Source organism: Furipterus horrens, unplaced genomic scaffold, assembly GCF_987537825.1.
Source record: "Furipterus horrens unplaced genomic scaffold, mFurHor1.1.pri manual_scaffold_17, whole genome shotgun sequence".
NCBI classification, from domain to species: Eukaryota; Metazoa; Chordata; class Mammalia; order Chiroptera; family Furipteridae; genus Furipterus; species Furipterus horrens.
In genome coordinates, this window is record NW_028327187.1 from 1,136,886 (window position 1) to 1,149,015 (window position 12,130).

Genomic DNA, 12,130 nt, shown 5'->3' on the forward strand with positions numbered 1-12,130 from the left:
TAAACGGCTTCCCACCTGGTTGTTAATAGCTTCTAACTGATCTCCAGAAAGCCTTCAAGCTAATTCTTGCGTGCAGTGCATACCTGGAAAACCTACTTTGCTTCCACTCAACCTTCAGAAATGTGCCTCTGAAGTTCCTAATATTTTACTGATTTTTGTATTTCAATCCTACTTTTTCTTCTCATTTGTTTTACAATAGAGCCATGACAAGCCTAAGGATAACACTTCTTCAAGTATCGTGGGCCGTCAGGGCGTGCCTAGAACCAGCTCCATGTGATAAAGGAGTTTTGCTACATACACCCAATTTCATGGCCTGGTTTATCAGATAACATCCATTTCGTGATGAAAAGCTTGGGTCACATGGTAATTGGTTGACCCATGGCAAAGTTTTTAGTTTGTACCGAGTTCCAGGTGCAGGCCTGTTATAGAGTGAGGTGTCCAAAAATCCCCTGAGCCTGCAGGTTAGGGGGTGGGGAAAACAAACAGCTTTTAAGATGCCTTTGGATGACTATGGTAGTAGCCAGTGTCTTAGTTGTGCAAATGGCTTTGGCAGCACAACCTCTCAGGGGTCCCACTTTATATCTCAGCTAGAACTTGAGTCTCTATTCACCAATAACTTTCTCAATTTGGGGATAACGTTTTCTTCAGGGCAAACCCAGACTTTCTTAGGTCATTTACACAGAGCGTGAGCAACCTCGATCTCCCTTAACCCAGCCAGGTGCCACCAAAAATGAACCGCCTCGTGTACTTACATAATTAGAATCATAATATGATCTTGGTGAATTAAATCACCATCATTATAGAACGAATCTCTCTTTTCCTAATGATGCTTTTTAAATACCTCTGTCATACCGCATAAATATGATACACCATATATTTAACATTTTTATGATGTATTGGCTATGCTCCTTTTGTTCCTAACTGTGCCATTTCTTTGTATGTGTTTTTTTATTTTTTTATTTTATTTTTAAAATTTATTTGTTTGTTTGTTTATTTTATTTTTAGAGAGAGGGGAAAGGAGAAAGAGAGGGAGAGAAACATCACTGTGTGGTTGCCTCTCACTCACGCCCCCAACTGGGGACCTGACGTGCAACCTAGTCATGTGCCCTGCCTGGGAATCGAACCAGCGACACTTGGCTCGCAGGCCGACGCTCAGTGTATGTGTTTTTTTAATAAAACGTAGAAATGGTTTTTATTATTGTTGTTGTTTCTATTATTATTATTAATGCTACACAACCTGTCAATTACTGTCTTTTAACTGGTCAGTTCAGTGTATCTATTGTAAATATTTAAATATTTTCACTTTTTCCCTACCATCTTAACTTCTTCTTTTAATTTTACACTCTTTAATAGTTTTTTTTTTAGAATATGTGTTTCAGGATGATGTTTAAAAAACATTATTAAAAAATAATGTATATCTCTATCCTTTCTTATTGAACAGACTGTCAACAAGAAATGTGCAAACCAGTTTCAGGAAAGGGGCTGAGAAGAGACCATCCGCCGGCGCTGGTCCTGCTGTTTACAGAGCTCCGTCCTTAGGAAGTGAGCCCAGCCCTGCTCACTGCCTCTGTCCCTGAGCTCAGGCAGCAGTAAGGAGGCTGGGGAGCTTCTCTGACACTTGCGGCCACCAGCACCTAGCAGACGCCCTGCTGGAGGACTTGGAGTCCACCACCTCCCACATCTCTAAGCGGCCCGTGTTCTTGTCCGAGGAGACCCCCTACTCCTACCCAACTGGAAACCACACATACCAGGAGATTGCTGTGCCGCCCGCTGTCCCTCCGCCCCCGTCCAGCGAGGCCCTCAATGGTGCGCTCCTTGACCCTTTAGACCAGTGGCAGCCCAGCGCCTCCCGATTCATCCACCAGCAGCTCCAGTGCCAAAGCGTCCAGTGCCTCCATCCCCCAGGACAGCGGCGGCCCTGCATGTCCCCGAGCTGGTGAGGAAGAGCACGCCTACAGCTTCCCCAACAAGCAGAAGTCGGCTGAGCCTTCACCCACCATGATGAGCTCCTCCCTGGGCAGCAACCTTTCAGAACTTGACCGCCTCCTGCTGCAGCTGAACGCTGTGCAGCATAACCCCCCAGGCTTCCCCGCAGGTAGGCCTGGGTCTCTGGGGCCGGGGCCAGGCCCCCCAAGTCTGCCTGCTGGCCTGCCTTCTCCCCAGGGGGCTCACGGTTGAGTATTCTTTCTCTTTCCCACTCCCAAGATGAGCCCAACTCAAGCTCCCCGCTGCCTGGGACCCTAAGCCCTCACTACGGCATCCCAGAGAATAACAGCCTGCTGGGGGTCAAAGCCGGACCCCTGATGAAAGAGAAGCCCAAGCGGAACGGGGGCCGGGGCTTGGAGGACGTGCGGCCCAGCGTGGAGAGCCTCCTGGATGAACTGGAGAGCTCCGTGCCCAGCCCCGTCCCCGCCATCACTGTGAACCAGGGCGAGGTGAGCAGCCCCCAGCGGGTCACCCCCAGCCAGCAGCAGACATGCGTCTCGGCCTCCTCTGCCACCAGGGAGCTGGACGAGCTGATGGCCTCCCTGTCGGATTTTAAGTTCATGGCCCAGGGGAAGACGGGGAGCAGCTCTGCTCCTGGGGGGGCCCCAAAGCCCAGAAGCCAGCTAGACAGTATGCTGGGGAGCCTGCAGTCTGACCTGAACAAACTGGGGGTCGCCATAGTCGCCAAAGGGGTCTGCGGGGCCTGCAAGAAGCCCATCGCTGGGCAGGTTGTGACAGCCATGGGGAAGACGTGGCACCCCGAGTCTCGGAACTTCTTTGAGCGGGACGGGCAGCCCTGCTGTGAAAAGGACTATCACACGCTCTTCTCTCCGCGCTGCTACTACTGCAACGGTCTCATCCTGGATAAAGTGGTGACAGCCCTTGACCGGACGTGGCACCCCGAGCACTTCTTCTGTGCCCAGTGTGGCGCCTTCTTCGGTCCTGATGGGTTCCACGAGAAAGACGGCAAGGCCTACTGCCGGAAGGATTACTTCGACATGTTCGCGCCGAAGTGTGGCGGCTGCGCCCGGCCATCCTGGAGAACTACATCTCTGCCCTCAACACCCTCTGGCATCCCGAGTGCTTCGTGTGCCGGGTGAGGAGCCCCCGCCCTGCCTCTGAAGGGCACCGGGCACTGCGGGCAGAAGCCCCCCCCGCCTTTCCCCTGCACTGTGCTCCCTGGATCCAGCTTGGAGGCCTTGCTTGGGGTTATTAATGGGGTGAGCAGGCAGGGGATACATTTACTCAGGGCTTGTACTGAGGCTGGGAGAAACCAACAGCAAGGCAGGTGTGTGCCCAGCCTCGTCCTGTCTGGCGGCCCATCGTGTTCAGGAGACGGCCTCTGAGGATTGAATGAGACAATGCAGGCCTTTCACAGTCTCAGCAGAATCGGCCATTGGTAATGGGAGTTCACAGATGTTACTGGGGATCTAGCAAAGACCCTTTGACCAAATCAGTTCGGGAAACACTATTCATTGCAGGACTTCTCAGGGCCTTTTATACCTACGTGTGCATGTAAATCTCCACCCAGGAATCTAGGATGCAGAGTTTGACCGTGGAACCCTTTTTCACCACCAGGGGTTCAGGGCACCCCATTACAGCCTCTGGTTTAGTGCCCAGGAGTCAGCCCTGTGTTTAAGTCCAGACTGTACAACTTAGTAGCTGCATGACCTTGGGCAAGTCATTTAACTTTCACACCTCAGTTGCCTCCATTGGGAGAATTCAGTGGCGTTTAGCGCTGCACTTGGCACGTAGGAAATGCTTCGCAAGCGGGACTGTGACGACCATGACTGTCTCATGCCCATCCCACCGGGCGCTGCCTCGGCCCCCTGCCCCAGGCGGAGCCCCCTCCCTCTGCCTCACCCGCCTTTCTCCCCGCAGGAATGCTTCACGCCGTTCGTCAACGGCAGCTTCTTCGAGCACGACGGGCAGCCCTACTGCGAGGTGCACTACCACGAGCGGCGCGGCTCGCTGTGCTCCGGCTGCCAGAAGCCCATCACGGGCCGCTGCATCACCGCCATGGCCAAGAAGTTCCACCCGGAGCACTTCGTCTGTGCCTTCTGCCTCAAGCAGCTCAACAAGGGCACCTTCAAGGAGCAGAACGACAAGCCTTACTGTCAGAACTGCTTCCTCAAGCTCTTCTGCTAGGCACCCTCGTCCCTCCATCTGCCCTATGCCCTGGCCCAGCCTCCCCAACTGCTACTGTGACCCAGAGTGTCACCTAGGGGTGAAGGGCCAAGCCCGACTGAAACTGGAACCCATGTCCTCGGCTGTGCAGGGTGGCAAGAGGGCCTCAAAAGGTCCCACCTGCTTTTTTGCCCTCTGCCAGAGCCTCTGGGCCTCCCACTCCTCCTGCAGCTGCCCCCAGGCTGCCAGCAGGTCCCCCCCGCCCCCCCGGAGATGGGGTTTGCAGGGCCCCGTGCCACAGACCTGCCTGGCCAGGCCAGCAGCCCACACTGGAGCCACCTCTTACTCACATTTTGGCAGCGGAGCCAGGGGTAGGGCAGGCAGGGTCAGATGGGGTCTCTTTTTATCTTTATTTCCCTCTGAGCAAATCATTCTTGTTCTGAGAGTATTAGGGGACACTCGCTCCCTCCAGACAATGCCAGCATAAGTCCATCCATCCAAGGGTCGAAGTGCCCAGGGGCCACGGGAGGTTCCTTGCGCTCCTCCTGCCCTTCCAGTCTCCCCAGGCCTGGGCGACTGCCCCCACCCTCCAATGACTGCTCTGATTCTACTGAGACAGGCTTCTCCAGCAATAATGTTTTGTAGTCACTTCCTCCGTGTCTGGGGACGGCGTAGGCGGGGCGTTTCACCTCGTGCCCGGACACTGTACCGACTTTGATCGATTTCTACACCGAGGTTTGAATTCATATTGTCTGAGTTGCTTTTACTTCTCTATACAAAATGATTTTGAAGAGATTTTAAAGGCATCCCCTTTTTGTACTCTCCTCCTTGTCCATAGCCACTGGTCTTGTGGGGGACAGTGGCTGTGGGACGGGGTTTGCCTTGTACTGAGGGCTTGGGGTGGGGAAGCCATTTGTATTTTATTTTTTCTTAGCATAAGCAGGTGAAGTGGGAGCAGCTCTGAGGCTCCCCTTCTTTAACTTCATGGCTCACCAGGACTGTTTTATAAACTGCTGTATTTTGAAACCCCTTCCTTAACTACCCAGGCCAGCAAGCTCTCAACAGAAACTGGCCTAAGGGTATCTTGCCTGTTTGAGCCTAGGATTGTGAACCTCATCCATCCTGTTCCTGAGGGAGGAGAAGGGGAAAGTATGTTTTGGGGTGCTCTTTCCTGTCTAAGCCATTAGGGGTGTCTGTTCCCCTGTGAAGTAAAGAACCCACTGAACATTCTCAGCCTCCTCACTGTGTCTCTCGGGCTCCTTCCTCCTCAGGAAAGCTGGTATCTGACTTTGACCATTGGTGTTGCTGATTCCACTGGGCGCATCATTTCCCCAAATTTCCTGCCCTCCTTGGAAACTGGAGATCTGGGGAGGAGGGCCCAGGTTGTTGCAAGGGAGCATGACAGGATTCTGGGCAGAGGGACTGGATCCTGCTGAAGCCATGGGAAGTCCCCAGAGCTTTCTCTGCCAAGGATGAAGTAGGAGCAGGCAGGCCTGGGGTTCCCGGTCAGCAGAGGGGCCCCAGTGGGGTCTTACGTGAGGAAGATCCAGACCACTCTGTTAGCCTCATAGCAGAGGCTGAGCGTGCTGGGGTCTCAAATGAGGGTCCCTCCTTTGTGGCAGGGCTGGGAGCAGCTAGGTCTGAGGAGGTTAGCCAGGTCCCTCCAAAGGTCTGATATCTCCACTTCTACCCATAGGCCTTATTGCTCAGTTTACAATGACCCACCCCAGACCCTTCCCTAGAGGGACGGGTTTCTGCGGTCTAGGTCAGTGGTTATTTGATGATGTGATTTTAATTTTTTTCTCTGTAAACTTTTAACCTGGCTTTACCCCATTTCAATTCCTGTGATTTATGCCAATAAAGTTTGCCATTATTTTGAAAAAAAAAAGAAATGTCCAAACCTGTAGAGAATTTGTATAAGAATTTACTTGAGTCAGACTGATTCCGTGCCTGGGAGCAAGATGTGAACTGCTTTAGAGAATGACAGCTTTGCGTTGCCTTTGTTCATTTGGAATTGAGGAGGGAACAAACGGATGGCTACTTGAAGGTGAGAGAAAGACAAAGAGAGGATAGTTAACAGATTATGTGCTCCCTTGAGTGTGCTTACGCTGCCTTCCAGGGGTCTGGAGAAGAGGACGACTTGCGGGCGTTTCAAAGGCGTGTTAACCTAGATGCAGGAAAACAATGGACCTTGTACTACAGACATCGTAAACCATGGTTTACTACTCTATGACCACCCTGTGAGACTACTGACCTTGGTTTTTGTCCACAACACACACCGTCACACGCACACAGCACAGATTCTTATTAGAGATTCATGCCTTTCTACTAATTCAACAAATATATTGGATATTCTCATACCGCTGATCTCCCTCCCAACGACCCGTGCCCCCAATATCATGCTGTTACTTTGCATAATTTGACTCTAGGTAATTAGAAGTATACTATTTTTTATTCCCCTTTTCTTCGTTATTGACAGAAGAGGAAGGGCAATGGGCGTATGGCCAAGGGAACCATACTGTACTGTATTACTAAAAACAGAAAATTGAATAAAATAATGGAGTGCCCTATTAAAAGCTCAGCTAAGATGAAAGCTTTGGGACAATACCCTTTAGATTTGGTATCTTGTTCCCTAGGATGTGATAGATACACTAAACCAATGACTAAAACTCACAGCCTACTTGGGGCAGTGTACACGCAGTACAAAATACAGATGATGGATTATAAAACTGTATACACCTGAAACATATAATTTTATTAACCATTGTCACCCCAATAAGTTCAATTAAAAATTTAAAAATAAAAATCAAATACACGGTCTGGGAAATAAGAGGTGGTAGCAGGATTGGCTTTTCTCAACATTATTTCTAATAGACCATTTCTAGAATGTGTCTGCCTGTCCATACGCTCTTCCCCTATTGTGGGTTAGGACTCTTGCTTCTTGGCGGGATTGGGGGGCACTTCTACCAGAAGACACACTAGAGGTTCTTCGGAACCTGAAGGCTCCTCTTACTGGTAGATCAGCAGGTAGAGGACAAAGCTACCGAACTGATGGAGATGATTGAGATGCTACTGGAAAATAAGAAACAGGAGGGAGTATGTATAGAGCCCAGTAAAATAAAAATAATTAAGGTACCTCTTGCTAATAGTCTGTTCAATAGTATGGAGCTGAGACATCTAAAAAGGCATGTGTGTTCTGTAATTGGTACACACCTGATAAGGAACACACTAGGAGGATGCTCCCCGACAAGCAAAGTAAAGAGGGAAGACGGCCTGCGATGGGGCGGATGGAGCCGCAAGCACTGTACTGATCATAAACGTGTGGGCACAGCTCTCCATGCGACATGTGACTTAAATGTGTATGTCACTTTAAATGATGATAGTCTTCAATGCATGCAGCAATTTTACATAGGTTTTCTGACTTTCTTAAACTTCCCACCATATGTGGTAAGAGCAGTAATAATGATAAATACATTTTTAAAGTAGCACAATTTACTATGGTTGGAAGAAAGGGTTCAAACTGATATCCATCTAATTCTAAATAAGAGTCTTTTCTCATATTCTTTTCCAGGATTCATAAGACACAAGTGAACAATATTTTATACTTTCTTTTTAAATTTTCTTCTGGTGCAATTGCATGGTAAGGACAAACCTGTTTGTCTTGGGGAGCAAATACTGGTGCCTAAATCCTGGCTCCTCTCTACGGAGAATGAAGGTATAGTGAATAGAGGGATGATATTCAGATCGAGGCTCTTGCTTTCCCAAACATTCAAACAAATGCATCAGTTTGATAATAAAGAAGGACATTTAGGGAAAAAGGAAGGAGAACACTGTGGAGAAGATTAAAATCTGTTTGGTATCTTAGAAACACACTCCATAATGCAACAGGAAAACACACACACACAAACACACCTTAGCTAAAGGCTCTGGAAATTAGGTTTCGGAGGAGGATGATAGAGTAGCATTCTTATGGGTTCCTAATGTTTTGAGAAAGCCTTATATATTGGAATTACCGACTTTTCTGTTTTTCAGCTAGTTCTGTTTTCGGTGTTTTTCTTTTTTAAAACTTTGGCCTTAAGTAGGAAATGAAAAAAAAAAAAAAGTTCAGTTTCTATAACATGCATTTTTCCTCTAGAAGAATGATTTGAGAAGGACAACCCAGCATGCTACATTCAGAAAGTCGGAAAGTACTTCTGAGTTTTTGTTTATGCCAGTTACAATAAGCAAATGGCAAGAGGGAAAGGATGATCCTGGAGTAATTTAAACATTTTTACTTTTAAAATGGCATCCCTCTTGAACACTGCCTTTAAAATTTAAAGTAACGATGCATACAGATTTATCTTTCTCTTTAATAAGAATTAGAGATATTTCTAAAATCACAGACTTTTTTCAGGAATAACCTGGTAAAGCTGGAGTTAATAGAGAAAAACTATATCAGAACATCGCACAGTACGGCATATTCGCTATCCTAATGAAGCTTACATCTTTTCATGAAAAGAAGTTACTTAAGCTTTCTCCTATGTATTAGATAAGATGCTAAATAGAAGGTATGTTGTAGCCGAAGAGTTTGGTAAGGAGGGACCATGACATTCACTTATGGGCACGTAGCACAGATATTCCTGTAAGTCATCATTGGACGGAAATCTCTAGATGCTATTTTAGCAACTTCATGAAATACCAGCAGGTCTGCTAGTATTTTAGCAAGTAAAATGTTTTACTTTTTTCATAAAATAGTAGTGCAAAGTTGCTCAGTAGTTCGCCAAAAGCCAGCATCATTGAAACTCTTAGGCATCAGACCTGGGATCTGGGAATCCACGCCGGGCTTCAGCAAGCCCCCGCAGTAACTGCTGGTCTCAGGGACTGCCTGACCCCCAATAAATCTCCCGCCCCTGGCACCAGTGACTGCCTGCGTCCTTCAAGGTACCCTTATCTGCAGACATTAGTTTAGCGACCTCTCTGTTCTCAGAATTGACTCCTGCTCCCCGACCTGAGCCACCTGCAGAAAGCCCCTTCCACTCCCCCCTCCTCTAGCTGCCCCAGACTCAGGCCACTATCAGGGGGTGGCAGCTGTCCAACCGCCAGCTACTGGCTGTAAAAGGGGGTGACTTAGCCCGTCCTGTACTGCTGATGTATTCCCAGTCTCAGAACTCCTTAAAACTACCCCGCCCTGACCCCGGCTGCTGGCCTCGGCCCAACCGCAGCCTGCCCTGCGGCGACCTCAGTACCCGTCTTGTTCAGCATTTGGGTGCTGGCCTTCTCTGCCTCTGCTGGACCCCCAAAACCTAATGGAAACTTTGACTTGTTTTATTAACTACTTACACTCGTTTTAGATTGATTGAGAACAAACTAGCCCCTGGACTTAGCAACTAGCAGCTACCAACATTTATTAGCTCACTATTTCTGCGGGCGAGGAATCTGAGCATGCCCGCTCCTTAGGGTCTCACCAGAATGCCATCCAGGTCCCAGTTGGGCAGAGTTTGGCAGAATTCACTTGCTCACTTTTGTAGGACAGAGAGCCTGGCTCTCTTGCTGGCCATTGACTGGAAGCTGTACTCAGAGGCTAGAGGCTGAAGACGGTGTATTCTAGTACGTAAAGGAATTCAGAGGGCGACAGCCCGTGGCTTTCGCCACATTCTTTTGGTTAGAAGCAAGTCACAGATCCCACCCACAGTCAAGAGTGGTTTACACTATGATTTGAATAGCAGGAGACAGATGGGGGGCACATTAAAGTTTGTTTTCTGCAAAGTTCACTTATTTATTGGCATATAGACATAGGTAATCTATTGGGAATTGGAATACAATCGAGTATTATTTTGGCTCTGAAAACACGCTGCTTTTCTAGGATAATGGTTTCAGGGAACCTGTAGGGTCAGTAATAGCAGAATTTGTCCCCCAGGGCTTCTTGGATTTCATCCTTTGTTTCAATACAAAATAAATGAATTTTCCTTAAAGTCAGGAGAACTGAGCACAGCATTCCAGCTTTCAGTGCAAGCTTCTAGTCAAGGTCCTGATAGATTAGTATCACTAAAACATACACGCCCCCTGGCTGCTGTGGCTCAGTGGACTGAGTGTTGGCCTGCGAACCAAGTGTCGCTGGTTTGATTCCCAGTCAGGGCACATGACTCGGTTGCACGTCAGGTCCCCGGTTGGGGGCGCGAGTGAGAGGCAACCACGCAGTGATGTTTCTCTCCCTCTCTTTCTCCTTTCCCCTCTCTCTAAAAAATAAAATAAACAAACAAATAAACAAATTATTAAACACACACACGTCTATATTTTATAGAACAATTGTGAATAAACATGCTTCTCTCCTTCATCAGTTCCTGCTTTTATATCAAATTTAAGTTTTTGATAGGACATTTATATGCAAAAAAAACCGGAATGTTTTATAGATGAAACTAAAAGACATGGAATTTAAAATGTTACTGGAAAAACGTACCAGTTTCTTATATTGTGATGTATAACAAATGCTCTAAATACAATTTGATATTTCTAATACTATCTTAGGGGTTATTTTTGTTTTAATGCCAGATGTCAAAAATGGAAGGGGGAGAGCAAAAGAAACAAATAGAGGAGAGAAAGCTTTTCCTAAATAGAATAGTCTCATGGTGTTATTTAGAGGGTCATCTAACCAAACAGAACAAATGTGTGTCACATTTTTTCCAAAGATATGAATCTTTAAGTCCTAATAAATTATTTAAAGAAATCCTCCTGTTTTCATCAGGTACTGACTGGATGTCTACTAACTAAAAAAAAAACTTTTCACTGCAGTTTCATCTTGGGACAAATTTGCACATCCTTGAATAATGTAATTTTAGAAGAGGAAATTGGTAACAGTGTTTTTTTCAATGTCTCAACATTTCAAAACTACAGAAGAGTGTGAAGAAGTAAAGGTATTCCATTTCTGGGCTCACAGAAATGTATACTTCTCTGCCCAATTGTTTGTTTAAAAGTCCTTTATCTTTTCCTGTCCCTTTACTTGTCATTGTATCTTGTATTCATCAATTATGCAATGATTATTTTCGGTAGGCAGAGAGAATTCAGTGCTCACTCAAAATTCCTTTTTGTGTTTATCGATCAAGTTAGTTATTTGGTTAGTAGTTTGATTTTCTCTGATATTCTGATGTTTTTGGTTTAACTAACTTTGAAATAAAAATTGGGTGATCTAAAAAGTCTTATAATGTGTCTGAATTAAATTATTTGTCTGTTTAGTATTGTACTGGAAATATTCTCAAACATAACCTTATTTGGAAAATCAGTATAGTAAAATAGTACTGGGTATTGCATGTTTTCTCAATGCAGTTACTTGGGAAATCCAGGTAAGAATAACATTTATAAATTAATAACGTCTCAGTTACTTTTAAAGCTCAAATGCTGGTTGATTACAATTTTTGATTAAGTGAGACTTAAGTCTGAATTCTTTTTTGATTTATATATACTGCTGATAATCTCTCCAAAATAAGATGTGATTTTTTTCCCTTTGATAAATACAGATTTTGTCCAAGGTCTCTAATTAAGAATATCATTTGAATGTTCAATGAGATTAACATGAAGTGGATGCAAGAGACATGTGGATATGTTGAATGACAGCAGATAACATGGAAGAGTCAATATCTGCACAACAGCTACCCCCCCCAGAAACTATTATTGACGGTGCTGTCTTGCAAAGTAGTAGTTTTAATTATTGTTCATCAGTATCTCTGAGAACGCATTTCTCTAAGCTCATAGTAATTTACATACTATATCAAATACCTACACTAAATTACATTTTTCCATCAAATAACAGACCTTTTGCAAGTTTAGAACTGAGGTACATTTGACTTCTATTTCCTTGTGAAGTTATAAATATATGATTTACTAATTAGAAACTGCCAAACCCCCAGTAACTGTCAAAATCTATATATCACAATCAAACAGCTACAGAGGAAGGAGATTAAGAAGAACAAACTTCAGCAGATTTTTGGCTTTTTCTGGAACCTGTGTCTGGTTTGGCCTCCTTGCCTCCACTTCAGCCTCCACC

At 46.1% G+C, this 12,130-nt stretch overlaps 1 protein-coding gene across 1 annotated transcript; it reads left to right on the forward strand.

Annotated features, from left to right (window-relative positions):
• The first annotated feature begins 1,791 nt into the window (after nucleotides 1-1,791).
• On the forward strand, nucleotides 1,792-4,167 carry LOC149990330 (paxillin-like). The gene is given in 4 exon segments (XM_090263962.1): nucleotides 1,792-2,095; nucleotides 2,206-3,015; nucleotides 3,018-3,082; nucleotides 3,868-4,167. Coding segments are annotated over 4 exon segments (1,239 nt in total). The 5' UTR covers nucleotides 1,792-1,998; the 3' UTR covers nucleotides 4,135-4,167.
• Nucleotides 4,168-12,130: the final 7,963 nt, after the last annotated feature.